General features: G+C 44.2%; 2 protein-coding genes across 19 annotated transcripts in view; one reads left to right on the top strand and one right to left on the bottom strand.

Moving 5' to 3' along the window:
- Positions 1-8,216, bottom strand: part of LOC100115992 (venom acid phosphatase-like) — a 38,593-nt gene extending 30,377 nt beyond the window's left edge. The window contains exons 1-7 of one of the 17 annotated variants that reach the window (XM_031928418.1): positions 7,934-8,216; positions 4,259-4,393; positions 4,033-4,140; positions 3,681-3,952; positions 3,323-3,609; positions 3,031-3,236; positions 2,717-2,950 (exon numbers count right to left, since the gene is read on the bottom strand). In XM_031928418.1, the coding sequence (XP_031784278.1) occupies positions 2,780-2,950; positions 3,031-3,236; positions 3,323-3,609; positions 3,681-3,952; positions 4,033-4,140; positions 4,259-4,393; positions 7,934-8,191 (1,437 nt within the window). In that variant the 5' untranslated portion in view covers positions 8,192-8,216 and the 3' untranslated portion in view covers positions 2,717-2,779. 17 annotated transcript variants of the gene reach the window in all.
- Positions 8,212-18,868, top strand: LOC100115953 (phosphatidylinositol 4-kinase, catalytic, beta). 2 transcript variants are annotated; one of them, XM_016985146.3, is made up of 12 exons: positions 8,212-8,865; positions 12,922-13,165; positions 13,379-13,663; positions 13,743-14,284; positions 14,356-14,473; positions 14,557-14,691; positions 14,776-15,061; positions 15,144-15,374; positions 15,457-15,750; positions 15,840-16,216; positions 16,304-16,776; positions 16,861-18,868. In XM_016985146.3, the coding sequence occupies exons 2-12, from the start codon at positions 12,981-12,983 to the stop codon at positions 17,046-17,048; spliced, it is 3,114 nt and encodes a 1,037-aa protein (XP_016840635.2). In that variant the 5' UTR covers positions 8,212-8,865; positions 12,922-12,980; the 3' UTR covers positions 17,049-18,868. The 2 variants fall into 2 exon arrangements, with proteins under 2 accessions (XP_016840635.2, XP_031784623.1); XM_031928763.1 differs by lacking the exon at positions 8,212-8,865 and adding an exon at positions 11,744-11,831.
- The last annotated feature ends 5 nt before the right edge of the window (positions 18,869-18,873 follow it).

The raw sequence follows: 18,873 nt of genomic DNA, 5'->3' as shown, positions 1-18,873 counted from the left end.
ATGAAACCGTTATGGCTCACTGCACATTAAAAAAATTCAAAACAACAAAACGTGCACAAAGATACATTTTATCTATATACGCAGCCACGAACACATTGTCATCTGGAAACGCGGCCCACCACACGTATCCGCGCCTCTTTATTACATTTATCCGATAATCGATCTCACGCGACCGAACCGCGGTATCATCCTCTTCATACGCACACACGTACACCGAGAGCGCATTTATCGCTCAGCGCCGCAGCATTTCCCCGAATAATTTATTGAGGTTAGCTTAAAAATAGAAAAGAAGCACGTATACATATATAACGCGTCGAGAGAAATAAAAACGCAAGAGTATACAGCTTGTGTATAGGGTTATAGAGGTCGAGCTTTCAAGCCCTCTCTTGTATACAGCGCATACAAACTCTAGCGTTGGATCCCCTATCGTATCCTGCTGCGGGGCCGCACCCAAACCCCTTTTGTTTTTAGATAGTCGAGAAACGGATGGGTTCGCCGTACTCCTTGTCGGAGAGAATATATAGGATCCTCGATGGCTGAGTAAATTTCACCGCTATATATAGAGGCGGAGGTGGGGGAGGACGCGGGAGAAAAATCATGAGCCGACAATGATGTGAACAAGAGCACGTTCTTCTGCGGAGAGAAAGAGAGAAAGATACACGCGAGGAAATATATAGGGTTCTGTGTCAGTTTGGCTTTAACACGACTAAGTGCATACGCGCTGCACACGTTTGCTCGAAATAACTCGGATGTGTTTTTCCACGAGCCATGTCGGAGAGAGCAGTTTCGTTTGCTCTCTCCCCGTTATACTATTGCATCTATATAATGCGCTTTGATTATATTTATAGTCACTGGGGAAAGGAACACGCTTTTTCCTGCTATTATTGTTATTACTTTACACGAAGTATTTTTCATTTCGAATTATTCCATGAGAGATATATCGTACACACATCGATCGCTCGTCACACCAATTAATTTTAATAACCTCCCGCTGAATCGTATAACACCGCGAACAAGCACCAATTCATCGGTATAATATTATTATATGAAAACCGAAAAGCTTAATTAATCACCGCGAACCCCCGCGAGCCTTGGAACGCTCTCGCGCGCGGGCAATTCATTTTTTTCTTCGCCCTTCATAAGATACCGATTGTTCCGCTCGCCGAGACTCGTGTATTACGCAGCGCGCGCACAGCTCGTTCAAAACGATACTTTAATTACGAGCGCATAAAGTGCGGCCACTCGAATCGAACGCGTAGAGCTTCAGCACTCCAGCTCGACTGGGATTATCCGCCGCTGATACCGCCTACGCATGTAACGAAACTTGCATCGCAGTGCGAAGCTCTCGTTAATAAAGCCTCCAATAAGCCGCAGTACTGGTCCTTAAAGGCTGGCAGACCGATAACGACGGCTAAGTGCCGCATTCAATCACTGCGGCGAGGGTCCTCTCTCTCTCTCGCTTTCTCTCTCTCTCTCTCTCTCTCTCCCTCGACAATGCGAATTACATCCATTCATGCGACTCCCCAGAGAGAGAGAGAGAGAGAGAGAGAGAGAGAGAGAGAGAGAGAGAGAGAGAGAGAGAGAGAGAGGGAAGAAGAGAGCGAACCGATGCAGCCGATATGCGGCACACATACCGCCGTCGTCGTTGGGAGAGCTCGCAATTAGTAAGCGTCAATTACTTCTCCGCCCCCTCTCCTTCTATCGTGTCTGCGTGCCGATTTCACGCGTATAGCGGATCTATCCGTGTATAACGCATGGATATATATAAATCCGCGCGATTCACGTGCGGCGCGCACGAGAGCACGTGTTGGAGGAATGTTAAGAGATGAGACTGCGCTACACGGCGAGTATTATAGCGTCTCGATGTATAGCGCGAGTCGTACTGGGATTTCCGCCGCGAGAGATTGCTGGCTCGGTTCGAGAGCTTCGATGGGTGTATTGGGCAACGACGACGACAACGACCAAGTGTGTGCGTGAGCGGCGAGCGTCGATTGTTGTATATATGTAAGTGAGTTGGCGTCTAGCGTTGGTGGAAGCCAGCTTATACTCGAGCGGCTCCCGTCGGTGCAGGTGTACTCGCGCGCGCACATCATCGGAACCGGTTGTACGGGAGTAGTAGCGCGAGTTGAAGATTTTTTTTTAGATTCGCTTTAATTGCGCAAGCTGGAATACGAATGTCTTTTGGAATGTACGATCTTTTCCGGGAGGTCTTTATCAATTAGGAAGATGGACGAGGTGCTGCGGGATCGGTATGGTTTTGGGAGAGAAATCGATTTTGAATTTCAAATACAGATGCCGGAAGCATTTATTTATCCGAATATTATTCGATTTTTATTTGATCGCTTATTTTAACGCGTGACGTTTCGGCTGGTAAATGTCAGCTGTAGGTTGATATGCGCGTAGATACTATATCAAAACGATATCGCAGGATGTTACATGTTGTACGAATTTCCAATATGCGTTGACTTCCGTTTCGAGAATTTGCTCGCGTTGTTTATTTTGGTCAGGAAGAGAAGCGCGCACGCTTCTAACCTGCTTACGTAATAATACAAGTACACGGGCTGTTATTTGTTTACACAGTATTGATGCTCGAAAAAATTCTCGAGACTTGATGCAAGTCGACGAGAAAGATCTGAATCATTGTGCTACCGATCTAAATGGCTTGAATTTATGTCAGATCGGAAATGGTGTCGATGGTAAATATTATACACGATGATGAAAATTTTATACGAAAGAAATGTTTATTTTAAGAAATAGCTGATGCAAGTTCAATAAGTTCTTAGTCTGTTTCTGAGAAGTAAGTGGTTGAGTATATTTTGCAGTTCAATTCATTGTCCCGCACTTCAGCGGCTTTCGTCAACTTTAGATACTCGTCCAGAGAACAAGGATTTGCACATCCGGGAATTGTAAATTCTTTCATTTCTTCAGGTATCCCTAAATAGTAAAAAATCTGTAAAAAATCCAATTAGTTTACTCCTCAAGTTAGACTTATAACAATAATCTCAGAGTTTCAAACCTTCGTATACGCACTTTGACGTAGTATCCTTTATCATGGAACCAGAGTTCAAAGATCAAGGCACTAGTGAAGTCGGGAAAATGGCCGTCGTATATTTTCAAAGATTGTAGCAGAGCTATTATATTCTTGTCATGACCACCGTAGAGAGTTACTTTCCGAGTGAAGTTTGCGTTGGTGCTGGCTTCGAACATATCTTCGTTTATCTTCCGCAGCATGAACCCTACAACGTGTATCGCGTTTTAATCAACATTACGGATGAAGGTACTGAACAAGAATCGCAAACGCATAAGATTGTTGCATTTATACCTGACAGTAATCGTTTAAGTAGATCGGTATAGCTGTTAATTTCATAATAAAGCCTTCGCATTTCGATCAATCGTTCGTCGGCCAACACGTCGTTCATCCACGGTAGCATCGTCAGGTTCATCCTTTTCTCAATGTCCAGGTTGTTGTGCAGAAGAAGAATGTCATTGAGGTTCAATTTAGACTTTTTACCCACAGTTTTCCTCAGTTCTTCCAAGTACGTATCGAACTTCCCCAGTTTCTTCTGCACATCTGGCAGACTCCTGACTCTAGTCAATTCATCGATAAACCTAAACATCAAGACATCAGTTGAACCACTGCAAGAAGTCGCAACATCGAATCGGACGTTGCAACAACTCACATCTGACACCTGTCGCTATTGAAGAACGTGTCCTTAGAAAACTCGTTATAATAAGTCGGAATCGGTTGCCACTCGAGTTGCTCGTGCCACTTACTATCCGCGGAAGGCGGATAGAGTCCGACTAGGATCAATTGCAGTGACATTTTGGTTCGTGCTACGTCGGAACTGATGGCGAAGAGACTTTCGCGATGATCATCACGCGATGAGCCCAGAAAGTCCCTGTACCTGTTGCGCAGCACTTCACCCAAATGGTAAACTCTGCGCTTGCCCTCCTAACATAGAGGATTAGACATGATTGAGGACTGTTCGTAAAGGAATGTGACACGGGTATAATGTGGATAAATGTGTTTACATTCGTCAAGCCGCCTGGACCGATAGGATGGAACGACTCGTACATGTGCGGGTCGTTGGGAAAACGCTTGGGAAATGTCTCGGGAGTCCGGTCTGCGTGTCTGAATACCTGAAACGAGCAGTTATGAAACGATTTTTTCGACGGGTATAAATGAGCTCTTTTAGAGAATGACCTGTAATTAGGGGCGAGAAGAGACGGCGTTGGGATGTGGAATTGATGTACGTACCACGTTGAGTTGGCGTAGCTCGGGTTCTTTAGCACCAACGAAGACGATGCCGAGGAGGAGGAATGCGAGCGGCCAAAGGATTATTTTTGAAGTCTGCATTTTTGTTTCAGTGGCTGTTGCGCCTTTTGGAAAAATCTTAACAGAATGGACAGCTATTTTGAAACTACAATTCATCAACTAATTGCCGTTGTAGAATAAATATTTAAATTTCTCAAAAATTTCCAAATTTCTGTCGACAACAGCGTAACTCAAAGAAACTCCAATCATACTCAATTCAATACACTATTAAAAATTTGGCTCAGTTTCCAACTTCGAGTAAATAAATCAAACCCACTTGTCCGACACAAAACAGCTGACGCGTAACCCAAAGTTCAGCAGCAGCAGCAGCAGCAGCAACAGCGTATTATACACACAGTAGCGCTCTTACGTCTCCAAAATCCAAATCGCTCGACTGCACTCGAGTCCACTTCCGTTTTCACGCTTTGTTTGCTCTGTTTGTTTTTACCGCGCGTATATACGTACGTCTATAGCTGTATATACACCAGCCGCCACTTACGTAATATACCCCGACGTGGTGAGCGAAATTTTTTGCTCGCGCAGTCGCGTATCAAAAATATCACGAGTAAAATAAAAGAAGTATAATACGATATAAAGACCGCCGGGACTAGCCGTCTGCAGAGCGTAGCAGCGCTGATACTGAGAGATCATCTTGTTCTCGAATTACTATCTCCTGCAGCTGCTCTCCGATAAAGAGAATTGCTTAGCATGTCACGCGTCGTTATCAATCGTTGAAGCGTTTATATTAAGTCTACAGGCTATACCAGCGCTTGCATGAAACTCTGCAGCGCAATGGGTTCGCTTTTAATTGTAACCGAGCTTTTAGACCGTGAAGAATTCACGGGAGAGATTTTTTCGCTCTCGCGCGAGGATCATCGACTCTAGAGCTTTTTTATGGCCGATCTGTCCGAGGCTGCGAAGGTCGAGAGAGTATAATAGCTTTGCAGTGTGTATATAACGGGATCGTTGAGAGAGAGAGAGAGAGAGAGAGAGAGAGAGAGAGAGAGAAAGAGAGAGGAAAAATCGAAAGTTGGATGCTCTGTGTGCAGCAGCGCAGCCGTAGTCGTGATTGTTCTCGCCGTTAGAAAATTGGCAAACGACTAACCAGCCGTGACGAGAGAAATCCTCTCTCGTAGGCCGTTATGTGCGTCGTTAACGTTTTCTACATATGCGTATGTGCTCGATCGGGGAAAGCTCGCGAGTTTACGTGTAGGAGAGATTTCGCGTGGATTATTGGCTGTAAATCAAAAAACACCACGGTGTCATTGCGAGATGTCGGAAAAAATCTGACTCATTACAACCGCGACTGTCATTCGTTGTTGTTCGCGGAAAAAGAGAAAACGAACGTGAGACGCTTTTGTTGCTACGATGGATGTATATTCCGTTTTTGTCTCGTGAGTCGACAGACACTAATGCAACCGTTTTTAATAAAATTTATGAATGGCTTAAAATAAAAAATTTTGATTAAAATTGTCGAGAGCCGATGTTTTGATAACATTGTTTGGCCAAGTTATCGACGTAACCCCAAGTCAAATAATAGATTGCACGTATATACCCGCTAATTAAAAAATGGGATCGGCACACACGACCACGACGGTCCGTCGATTCGAGGCTGTCGTTTATAAATTTACTGGAGCGCGACCTCGACGTATCAATTACAACAATCAATTTCGAATGATCGAACCGGTCACTTTTCAGTTTCGACTCGCGCATTCGATTCATCCATAAAACAGCTTAATTAGACACCTCCGAACGTAAAACAAACTCGAGATCGCGCTAAACATAGACGCATCGAACGCCTCCGCGAGAATATGCGGGAGGCTCAAGGTACGACAGGTCATCGGCTCACTATATACTTTTTTGAAATCCCCGCCGATTCGACGCGCTGCGCGCAGCATGACAGTATATATATATCTGAGGTAAACTCGCGCGCGGCCGCGAGCGAACGACCTTGAACGAGAGTCGCGACGGCCGCGCGTGTGAGAGAGAGAGAGAGAGAGAGAGGGAGATACGCTCGGTCGCGGCTATATACATAGTCTTTTCCGCCTCTCGAAATCGATCGCGATCGAGGCCGGTCCGTTTGTTCGGTTTCCAATGCCGATCTGCATACGTAGTGTGTGCTTGTATTGAAATTCATCTCATCGCCGCTTTTATGTTTCTGACGCGAGGATTAGTCGCCGGTTGATGTGTTGTTATCTCGTTAAAAGTTTGTTTTCCTACAGGATATAGCGAGGCTGCGCAGGTAGGTACATCGTGTGGGTTTTTTCTTTCTCTCTCCTCAGGACTTGCTGGTTACCCGCGCTTGATATGCGCTCGACAAATATTTGGGAAAAGCCGCGCGTGCCCAACTCGATTTTCGTGTTTTTCAGCCGGTTCCTAATCCGTGCGCGATTGTTCGTTAACTGGAGTGATGAAAAAAAAAAAAAAAAAAAAAAAAATTGTGGGAATATATCATATGGACGCGTGTACATACACACATATTGCCCCGAGCGACTTTCACTCCTTTCACTTTTAAATTTCGCTATATACCGCGGGCCGTGGGTAATGTGGATTTTTTTCAATTCGAACTTTCGACGGATCCGCGTTCGAAGAACTTTCGGCGTGTAATACTACTTATATATGCCGCTGCAGTTGACGCACATTGGATAACAGGCGGTTATACAAATCCCCCGTAATATGTGCAATGCTCGCACTCGGCGCGCATAACATTCGAAAAACAAAGCCGCTCTCCTTTGATCGTGCGGCCGTGTATATAGGACACGCACCGAAACGCCTGAAGGTAGCCCGTGCGGCTTATTCCTATGAATCACACACGTGTGTGTGTATAGCCCTGAATCAGATTTAACCCTTATTTCCTTATCGGGTATCACCGCGCGGCTGACGTCATGCCAAGGATCGAGAAAAAAACCGAGCATCGTTGTTTTATTATTTTATCCTTATAACGCGCACGTGGATACGCGAGATGCAATTACGTATACTTATAGAGTTATAATTCGACTTAGCCAATGTGCGAACGGCTTTCCGAAGAAATATTATTGCGGACATACAGGACTGCAGTATAATTACAGCGATGATTAACGATTCCGCGATCGATGTGTGTCAGATCGCGAAATCGTCGATGGAAACGCAGCGCTGAAATATCAGCAATTATTCAAATCGAAAAAATCTCTTTATGCTCCGCTCAACGGGCACGAGAAAAGAAGAAAAATAACGTCGATCGACGTACGAAAAAGCGTCGGAAAATTGGTGAACCGCGGAAAGTTTAAATTCCAACGATGTGATCGATATCGCGTAATAAAGGTGGACAAGGTACGGGTGTACCTATATATCTCAGTATATAATATCATATAATATCAGCGCAGTATCAAATCTCGATCGCTCAACAGACACAGAGTGCGCCCACACGTATGTACATTACGTGTTCCAGATTCTGAATCACGGATAAAGCCAACTTTTATCACTCGCCGTGTACGTCATTTTCTCGAATGCGAATATAAAAAGCGCTCGGCGAACTTAGCTTATAGGTATACCCTCTTCTCGGCACAGCGACATACAGGTTATGTCACGAGTCAGCGCGAAGAATGCGCTATTTTTCCGCGAAAAAAAAGACAGACCAACCTCGATTTCGGCGCTCCTCACCCTCCTCCCCGGCGCACCGGACTCCGGGAGATCAACATCACACAGCTGGGCTAAGGGGCGTTGCGGGCACGTAGCTACGGCCCTGAGCAGCAGCCCGAACTCCGCCTCGATTCCGACTCGAGCTGCCCGATAACTTGGTGCAAGCGTCAAGTTGGCAGAACTGCTCGCAGCGCTCTCTCTCTCTCTCTCTCTCTCTCTCTCTCTCTCTCTCTCTCTCTCTTGCTCTCTCCTGGGCATACTACGCTCTCGAAGCCTCTTGGTAGGCGCTGCCGAGTGCCGTCGCCCGTCAGTCGCAACTCGCAGTCGGTGCGTGAGTGTGCATCGGGGAGCGCGCTAGGCCCTCGAAATACATCCAGCAGCAAAGCTGTTACATACACCCAGTGCTCCGCGCTAATCCTCGGAAGTGTGTGAATCGTGCTTCGGCAGCGGTCTCTTCTTCTCCGTTCTGTGCATCTCTCGAAGCATCAGTAGCAGCAGCTACAGCTCTGTGTCCGTGTGTATATGCGAGTGCCGTTGTATATAGTATACATCTGCTGGCTGCGCCTGTAAAGCTCGACTGTTCGGGCCATCAGGTGCGTAGCCTGCTGTGCGCGACGACGAGGAGGATCGTCGAGAAAGTAAGGTGCGAGGAGACGACAGGTTCGCACGTCTGCTGCACGCGAGAGCAGTATAGTCCCGTCTCGTACGTGTGCAAGAGCGAGAAGGAGGGAGCGAGCAGCAGAGCAGCAGCCATTTGCGCCGCGGCGGACTGTCCGATCCGCGCGATCTCCATCAGGCGGAGGAAGAACATGGCTATTTGATAGGGACTCCGGAGGCCGTCGTACCCCGCGTCCTCGCTATTCCTCCTCGGCGAGACGAAGCCGAGCTGAACAGCAGGGCGGCGCGAGAGTCCGACGTACCGAGCTACCAAGGTGAGCGAGAGCGCTGCATTCTTAGTGAGCGTATAGTATAACCTGGGGGAGCGCCTTCTTTGTTTTTCTCTCTTTTTTGACAGTCTCTCTCTCTCTCTCTCTCTCTCTCTCTCTATATATATATATATATATATATATATCTCGAGCTCCGGAGTCTGCGTGTGTATGTGGAAAGCGTATACAGAGACAGGCGTCGATGCACGCGCGCACGCTTCTACGTACACATGTACTCACGCCGCGCTGGTGTGCGTGTGTGTGTGCATGGTATTGAAAGGGGCGTCGTGGGCGCGGATTCCCCGCGCTTGAGAGCCGTGACGCGCGAGATTGACTTTGCCGAGTCGCCGTCCACGACGATCTCTGCGCAGCCTTTGATGCTCCTCGTCTACGGGAACGCGACGGGGCTGAGATCCGACTGTCAACAAGCGTAGCATCTCGTGTAGTATATATACATACAGCTCGATTCGTCGGCAAGGGCCGCGATGGGTGTGCCGCCACCGCACATACACGCGCGCGAGGGGGAACGAACGACACACACACACACACACACACACACACACATATATAAACGCGCGAAGCAGGATGCTTCCTTCTCTCTTTCAAGGTACAATGCCTTCTTCCTCGTTTTCGGTGTTGCTGCCGCCGCGCTTTACTACACGAGCGTAGTAACCGTGTATAGGCTCAATGAGCTGCTCCAATAGTACTACGCTTTCGTGTGTACTATACTAAGCGGCTCGTGCAGCAAAGAGAGCGCGAGCATAGTGAGCTTGACCGAGAGCCGAAAAAAATGTCGCGAGGGCGGGGGAGGCCGACGACTCCGATCGTTATTTACCTACGGGCGCGGAAAGGTCAGGGCGTCGTACTCTCGGTGCTGGGTCGTCTTCTTCGAATCCATTGACGGGGGACGATATCTGTGTAGCGGCTGCAATTACAAACACGCGCCGCTCGTGCACCGCAGTAGCATCGGAGAGTTGGTGCAGCGCCGTTCGCGACGAGAGAAAAATACATCTCTCGCCGCCGCACGGCGGGAGAGCGGAATGCAGCCGCCGCGTAGCCTAGATTCCCTCGCGAGCGAGCGAGAGGGAGAGAGAAAGAGCGACTTTATAGTTGTATGTAACGAGCGGACTTTCACGTCGTCCGGCCTCCTCTCTCGCGTTATAATGTACACTCCATACGGAGAGTTTCATGTGTGTGTGCGTGCGTGTGTGGTTCGCGCTCCATAGGTACGTACTCGCGCACTTGACACGCGATTTCGCGCCGCGGATATTCGCGCTGAGTCGGGAGTTGAAGCGAGTTTTTTGTTCTGTCGCGCGCGCTCGCTGTGTGTGTGTGTGTGTCGAGAGGCTCCATTGGCTCTCTGTGCAGACTCGAGAGCTCGTGTCCTGCTTTGACTGACTCGCCGAGGCCCGAGAGAGAGAGAGAGAGAGAGAGAGAGAGAGAGAGAGAGAGAGAGAGAGAGAGAGAAGAGACGTTCGCCTCGTTATTGCGAGGAGCGCTACTAAGCTACTACTGCGGCCGTGTTAAGTCTGCTTTTTTTGCTCGTTCGCACGCTGCGGGAGCGTGGTTCATTTAGGAGTTTCGATTTGATTGTGTGAAAGTTCGGAGGAATGTGTCTTTTCCTTCTCCCTCCGCTTATCGAGGTGCGTGAACTGCGTTGATTTTCGGCTGTTCAATTCATCCGGTCTTGTACTTAATTTTTTAACTTTTTTTCTTCGTCGAAAATCTGAAACTGTGTGTTGATGAAATGGCTGTATGATTGTTATTGTCGGTTCGGTGACTCATCATTCATGAGCAATGCGATAATTTTCCTAAAATACTCAGTGCATCGATCTAGTTCCCCCCGTGTAAAGAAAGGGGGATCAACCCAGAAGAATTATTTACGCTCGCGAATAAGAGGATGAATGACTGTAAATAAAAGTCGGGCAATCCATCACGTCGACGTCGGGACCTCCGCAGCGAAATCAGCGCTTTAAACCGCTGAAAGATCGATCCCGTCGCGTATAAAAAAAAGAACAACCGCTTGATGCACCTCGCGCTCGAATATTTACGACTCTCTCATCCTAGTCGACTAATTGAATTCCCCAACTCTTTCATCGAGCGGAAAGTACTATATTCTCTCTATCTCCGAACACGTATGCGACGATAGACGCACACATCAGTAAGATTCGCGGGGGAAACTCCAATATCCGTGTCATAGTTGGGGAAGCTTTTTTTTATCATCTCACGTTCGCGAAAACGGTATATCGGACTCGTATGTGCGCTTTCTAACATTTCCGAGAATCTGCCGTCGCCTGGAAATCGGAATTCTCCACGAGAGAGTCACTCGAATGCAGCTGCACGGGAAAGAGTCACACTCTCTCGTCGTCGTCGAGCGACGATCGTTTGGAATGCTCTATGGGGGTCAAAGGGTTCGGATTACATTATACAGACCGCTCGCGGTCTTCTCCGAATAGAAGCGAGAGTCATCCGAATGTTTACGCTCAAAGACGACTGCACTCCACATACGCTTGTCGGAAGACCGTGTACTTTCTTTGCTCGGAATTGCTTTTCATTGTTGTCGGCTGTCTCCTCGCGGCCGCTTTTTTCGCAATTAGTGCTCTCTTTATATACTGGAGCAGGGAGTAGATTGAGGCATGATAATTGCGCTGTTTGCTTTGAAGAAATCGCCTCGTGGACTTCCTCTCTCTCTCTCTCTCTCTCTCTCTCTCTCTCTCTCTCTCTCTCTCTCTCTCATAAACACAAAAAGCTCGAGAGAACTTTGCAAATTGGAGCGCTTCGTTCCGGAGCAATGAACTGTGCCACCGCGGATAGAGTGGACGTAGTTTACCGGTGGACTTGACTCTCGCAAAAGAGACTCGGTTCGATGGTGGAATGTCATTGATTCGCAGTTGCTTTGATGCAGAAATTTTTCCTCGGAAGAGAGACTGTATGTTTTCGACGAGACGTTTTTTTCCTTCTTTTAACGCAACGTAAGCCTTCACGTCTCTTCTTATTTGTTTTCGCTGCTCAAAACAGAGAAAGTTCTGCTGCTCTCGGAAGTTAATTAACTCGACGCACACGCATAGAGCGCGCGGTTTTTCAGAAGTACTCTCACACACAGACGCCGGTGCGCTTCGCTTTTAGAATCTACTGCTTTCTATTTTTGAATCTTCATTTTATAAGCTATTTGGATCGCTATTTTTAGACTCGACTATTATTTTAGCTTTGAGCTTCGTGTTTTGATACGTAATCTAATGCAGTTTACTTTGTTACGTGTTTTGTTATTGCCTGAGCAGTTATTTTCGTCTTCATATCCTGAGAGCATTAGGTGAACTAGTAAAATGCCAAATTGTGCGAAAAAAAAATATCGCAAATAGTGTTGCATAATTTTTTTTTACGAGCGTCACGTATTTTTCGCTCTGTGCGTGTATGTGTGTACGTTTACTTTTCGAAGTGAAACGTTAAGAAGTCTTTTATGACATTTGCTTGACGTGTACGGAGTTTTGTAATTTCTAATCATGCCGTCAAACTGACAAACTACTCTCGTTAAACTTTTAATTAGGCAAATGTTATTTTCATTTTTGATATGCTAGTTTCGTAACTACTGTTTAATTGGACATAATTCTCATTGATAAAAAAAGAGAAAGATGACACTGCTTTCACTTGTCAACACGGCCAAGTTTTGGATGTAGAGAAAGTACGATTGTATGGTCATAAAGGTTCTCGAAAAATAAACAGAAGTTCCGAGAAATATTTGTGGTTTGATTACATTTTACAGTGTTAAAGTTTCATTTCAACTTTTAAATGCCAATTTTTACTCGTTACAATTTTGCGGCAATTACGGTTCAGTATTGAACATTTTTAATCATTTAGTCGAACTCTTTTCCTTGTGACGCCTTATCTATAAGAACTTGCATGCATACATATACTGAAGTATTATATTCTTTGCTAATTTGTTATGTGCATACAGGTTTTGTCACGAGAGCTGCTAGCTTCGAATCTACTTTAAAAATCTTCTATTACATTAGTCTACTCTTAAGAGCAAAATCACTAAATAGCTTAAACTTTTCATTGTTTCAGATAATTCAATATGTTTCTCAGATGACTGTAAGAGAAGTAAGCGCTCATTTGGCTTTACCATGAGCGACATAATTGGTATGTCACTGTCCAGTAATGGACCTACTTGTCAGGAGAATATCAAACTCTTGAAGAAGCAAATATTAAGTGGGTGCAATGTTCCACTTGTTCATGGCAGACCAAATTCAACGGTCAATGTACGCAATAGATTGACAACGCATCAACGAAATCACAGTCTTGACTTCAGGTATGCATACTCTCAATCTAAAGCTCTAGTTGAAAAAATTACTATCTACGTTATTATTTTGCTGAAAGATAAGACATTGTAACTATTTGCGTGGAAAATTACAGACAGCAAATGTCTTATTAAATATATAGATACGGCAGATAACCGCAGTAATGTTTGCAAACAAGCGGCCTTGCAATTTTATTTTTAACTGTGCGTTTTATATTCAAACAGGTCGATGGGAATTTTGTTACCACCAGTCCCTCAGGCAACTGTGACTACACTTACGTTACACCATAGAAATCGAAGCTTGGATTCTGCTTTGCAACGAATTCCCGAAGTTGACGTTACTCCAAGTCCAGAATGCGAGACAAATCCAACAACAACAACCAAGTCTGTACCAACTAACAAAAGCCGAAGCAGAGAACGAGATGATCTTGCTAGTCTAGGTTCTGATGATTCTGGAATATTGTGTGGGTCTGACAGTGGCTCCAGTGACAATGCGAATATCACAACAAGGTACTTAAATGTTTACTCAAATAAACAGCTTCATTGGGTTATTGAATCGCTGTTTAACTGTAGATTTTAATTTCTGCAGGGAGTCGAGCGTAGATCACCTACACAGCAGAGAGAGCCTGGACTCCTCGCTATCGCAAGAGCGAGACATGGACGTCGATGTCGTCGACGGAGACATGTGCAACCTGTCGATATCACCTGTCCAGTTAGGACTCGGCGACTCTGCCATCGACGATGATCAGCGCAGCAGTGTAGTATCGAACGATCCCGAGCAGGGCAAACACAGTGAGCAGTGCGTCTCCAAAGAACTGCGAAACGTCTGTGACTATTCGACCAAAGAACTATGCGACACGCAGTCCGATGCGGTGGATTTCCAGGGCACACTAGAGATCGCGGTACCGCCACGGGATTTGGCGGGTGCTGCGATGACGCTTTGTTGCGGCACCGGCCAGCCGGAGACGGAAACCGTCAAGAGGCAGCCAACCGTTCAGAGGCAAGAGACTGCACAGCCAAAACCCACCGAGGGATGTTTACTTAGGTTATTCGAAAGTCAAGTCTTCGATATGTCCATGGCTATATCTTATTTATTTAATTCCAAGGAGCCTGGAGTACAAAGCTATCTTGGTGAGTTGTGAACTTCAGTGCGTAGTGCTTAGTATTGAGCAAAAAATACTAATTATGTGTTATGATTTCAGGAAACAAATTGTTTAGTTTTCTCGATAATGATGTGGATTTCTATTTACCACAGCTGGTTTTAATGTATATACAATTGCACGACGTTACGGAAGTTCTATATCCATATCTTGTTCATAGGTATGTCAACGTGATTGAAATCTAAAAATGGGAGCGCTCATGATTTAATAAGGTTTCTTACGGCATGTTTTCTCGTGTTTCAGGTGTAGGCATTCGGTAGATTTTTCGTTGAAATGTGCTTGGTTGCTAGACGCGTACAGTTCAGATACTCACTTGCCATCAAAAAAGAAATCCCACGGGACCAAGCTGAAAAATTTGATACTTTCAGATGAACTCAGGTAAGAATCGTAGCACCTACAATGATCACACGAATATCAAACGTAGTAAAATGCATGTATTAACGATCGTTTTATTTATTTTAGACCAAAGGGAAAGCTGCGCACATCTGGATTACAAGTCCAGATCGCACCTCCTTTACCGATTGCTCAATCTGTAGCATCTCCTAACAAAAAAACCCACCAAAGATCTCAATCTGATGCCACTGGACTCTTTCAAAGTCTGCGTCGTAGCCATTCCGGTTTAATAAATAAAGCTAGCCTCGGAGACCTCAGTTCTGGTCGAGCGTTTGACAATGGATGTACCTGCTTTGATTCCTGCCAAGGAGTGGTGAACGATTTACGGGGCCAAAAGACTGACTGTGTCTGTAATGTAAGTATCGCTAAATTTTTTCACATCGATGATGTCTAACTGTTGTAGGGGCTTCAATAAACATTCTGATTTTTTTTATCAGGCACCTCGGCTCGCACCTGAGCTGGAGTTCATTCGGGCACTCATAACAATTGGAAAGTTACTCGGAACAATTCCTACGAAAGAAGGCAAAACGGTTCAATTGGTTGCTGAGCTGAATACTCTCAACTTGAATCTCCCGGCCAGAGTGTGGCTTCCTTTACACTCGACTGTGCCGCACCACATCGTTAGAGTTCCACCACAATATGCAGCAGTCCTCAACAGTAAAGATAAAGTAAGCATATATATTAAACTATTTTAATTTATTTTCACAAGAGCGCGTGGAATGTATTCCTAAACGTTAACGTGATTTCTAGGCTCCATACATTATATACGTAGAAGTTCTCGAAGTCGATGATTTGTACACATCACCAGTGCCAACTAAAATAATGGGAAGTTCATTAAGACATACGAAATCCGAAGAAAATCTGACGGGCGTTGAACAATCCGGACAAACTAATGTGCCAAGTGAAAATACTCAACAATCGTTGCCTGCGAAACAAACCCCGGTCAGAGCAGGCTATCCGAGGAATCCAGAAGTATCGTTCAATTTCATCGATGACGATCCCAATGATTGTTGGAGTCAAGAAGATGACGAGATCACGCAACAGGTGAATATAGTAAACATAAAAAATTATCATCATTAAGTTATTATACTCTAGAATGAAATAAAACTAAAGAATGCATATTTTTTACATAGTATCTACAGCTTCGAAAAGCAAAGGACAGAGATACGATTTCGCAAGTAAGTCAAGACTCGTCTGATAGTCGTGAGCCGGTCTTTGTTCCCGGCGACATTAAGAGACGTCTAAACGAGATGGCATCAGCACCAAAGGCCACCTTTAATCACGATCCTGAGGACCCGTCTGCCGCTGTCCTGAAAGAGCCATGGGAGCAGAAACAAAAGCGCATCAGGACATCGAGTCCTTACGGTCACTTGGCTTCATGGAAACTGCTTGCAGTTATCGTTAAGTGCGGTGATGATTTGCGACAAGAACTTCTCGCTTCGCAATTGTTAATGATGCTCCAGAAGGTTTGGCAAGAAGAAATGTTGCCTCTCTGGTTGCGACCGTACAAGTGAGTAATATCTTGATAGCTGACTAAAAAAAAGTAATAATTTAAAAGTAGTAGTATTCAAAAACTAAATAAAACTCTTATTTTCAGAATTCTATGTCTTTCGAATGATAGTGGACTCATTGAACCTATCTTAAATACAGTATCTCTACATCAAGTGAAAAAGCATTGTCAGCTAACTCTATTGCAGTACTTTGAACGGGAGTTCGGTCCCACGGATTCGCAAGCTTTCCTTATCGCACAAAAGAATTTCGTCCAAAGCTGTGCTGCTTATTGTCTTGTTAGTTATCTGATTCAAGTCAAAGATCGCCATAACGGCAATATCTTACTCCACAGCGACGGTCATCTCATACATATTGATTTTGGCTTTATTTTGTCAACTTCGCCGCGAAATCTCGGCTTCGAGACTAGCCCATTCAAACTGACGCCGGAATTCGTCGAGGTGATGGGTGGTAAACAATCGAAGATGTTCGAGGATTTCAAGTCGCTAATTCTGCAAGGCTTGATCGCCGCGAGAAAACACATGGAAAAAATAGTAAATCTTGTGGAGATCATGATATCAGGTGGGTTTTAGGCTTGTAATCATTAAAATTAAATAAAATAATTTACTTGAAAATAAGTCTAATGTAACTATTAATTTGTCACAGGTTGTCAGTTGCCTTGTTTCCGCAACGGGGGTGCATCGACAGTTCAAGGATTGAAGAATAGGTTTCATCTAACCTTGACTGAAGATCAATTGCGCAAACATGTTGATGACCTAGTAGAAGGAAGTCTCCACTCATGGTCTACAAAACTTTACGATCGATACCAGTACTTTGCGAATGGCACGCTTTAAGCGCAAATATCTATACAAAATTCATCCTTTCGATTTTGACATCCGTCGACGTTTCAGTAGGAGCAGATCTATAAAATATAAATTTGCGAAAGTACGAGTTCATCAACGATTCCAAAGAGTAACGGAATATCTCTGGCTCGAAAACGTTTGCGAAAGTCAAGGTGGTTCTTTCGCGTTAGAGTTTAAATAAACGCCAGCGATGTTAGACTACCGATGCTTGTGCTTTTGTTTATTTGAATATAATCACTTTAAATAACCCTAATGCTTGTTAAGAAATGCTTTGCCAAGCGTTCGGAGAAAATATCTATTCACGTGAAAAAGGGGATTCGTAAACAAAAGCCGAAGCATCGGCGTGCTTGGGCGCCTGGATATAACATAGTTAGTCCAAATTTTATAGACGCTTCTTCGTAATCTCAAAAGATATACTTCATAGCATTCCAGAAGCAAAAAAGCTATATCGACGAGTATTCAACAATGGGTGAAGACTGAAAATATTTCGTATTTCATGTGTCGCGACTTAGCTTCATTAAAAAACAAAAATAAATAAATAAATAAATCGTAAATACGTATATAGAAAATTTAAACTTCTGATCGAATAATAAAACTAGTAATCGTCATCGGCAAATAAAACTCGAATATTGCGAAGATTCCACGAAGATAAAAAAAGTTCTTGACGGTAAAAATATTGATAGAAAAAAAAGTACCATTGACGGTAGTTTGTGAAAGTGTCCGTTTTGTTACATAGACTTCGGTATGTATGAATTTCGACTGACACGTTACACGGTATGTTACAGATTCGGTACAAGTATGTAAATCTGTAGCATTGTAGTTACAAGCTGCTGTTGTCAGAGTAATTCGTTGAAGGTGCCTTATAAATAGATAACAAAATAAATAAGACCGATGAGAGTTAAGGAAACAAAGTAAAATACAGTGCAGTGTATTGAAATGGTCGTCGTTATAAAGAGGACAATCTGCAATTTGTAAATATTCGTAAATTAAAAGAGATCAGTATGTAGTTATAATTCGGTAAAAAATGACTCGATGAGTGTATGAGGGCGGATGATTAACAATTGCGACCCTGAACTGAGGGTAGTGAAAAAAAACAATGGGAGGTGAATACTCAAAATATTTCCTACTTTATATATGTATAAATACAAAGGCGTTAATGCTGCTATTTACGGCAAAAGTGTAATTCCAGCAGAGGTAACAGCCATTAACTGCAATGAACTTTTTAAATTTGCAATCGTAAGTTTTTATATGTTCTTAATACATAATTTCATAGTCGTAAAATCATAAAAAACGCCAAGATATGCATCATAGTTCAAGAGAGACAGTTATTTAAGGAAATAAGCAAAAATGTAAGAGTGCAGTCCTGCATTCTCGTCTATGTTCGAGCGATTAAATTATGCTATTACAGAAAAGAACCTATTGTACATACATAATTGAAACTCATTGTTTAGCATGTAATTGCAGATGAATGTGCATAGCTTAATTAAAAGCCACGGGAGGACAAGTCCAAGCTTACCTTGTTGAGAGGTTTTGTAAAACCTCCGTGACTTCAAAGTGTCTTATCTCCTTTTTCTTCTATCTTTGTTGTCTCATCGATCAACGGACAGGCCAGCAGTGTTGATGTAACGACAAGTGTGTACAGGGCTTTAAATGAAAAAAAGAGAGAGACATGTTCCTATTTTTTGTGGATTGAGAAGTCTTCTCGTAGCGCGAATTTTGTCTCTTTGTTATGTTTCTGGTCTGCCTCGTTCTTTTGCCTCATTACAAGCTATTAATGACATTAAATACGAATAAATATAAATCACAAATAATTTGT

The sequence above is a fragment of the Nasonia vitripennis genome, chromosome 4 (assembly GCF_009193385.2).
Source record: "Nasonia vitripennis strain AsymCx chromosome 4, Nvit_psr_1.1, whole genome shotgun sequence".
Lineage (NCBI taxonomy): Eukaryota > Metazoa > Arthropoda > Insecta > Hymenoptera > Pteromalidae > Nasonia > Nasonia vitripennis.
This window is presented reverse-complemented; position numbering and strand designations above follow the sequence as displayed.

Excerpts from the sequence above, each read along its gene's own strand:
- LOC100115953 (XM_031928763.1), top strand. The coding sequence starts at position 11,759 with ATGCAGAAATTTTTCCTCGGAAGAGAGACTGTATGTTTTCGACGAGAC. Across the intron at positions 14,692-14,775 it reads ATACTTTCAGATGAACTCAG|ACCAAAGGGAAAGCTGCGCA; the intron begins GTAAGAATCGTA and ends TATTTATTTTAG. Across the intron at positions 16,777-16,860 it reads TGTGGAGATCATGATATCAG|GTTGTCAGTTGCCTTGTTTC; the intron begins GTGGGTTTTAGG and ends AATTTGTCACAG.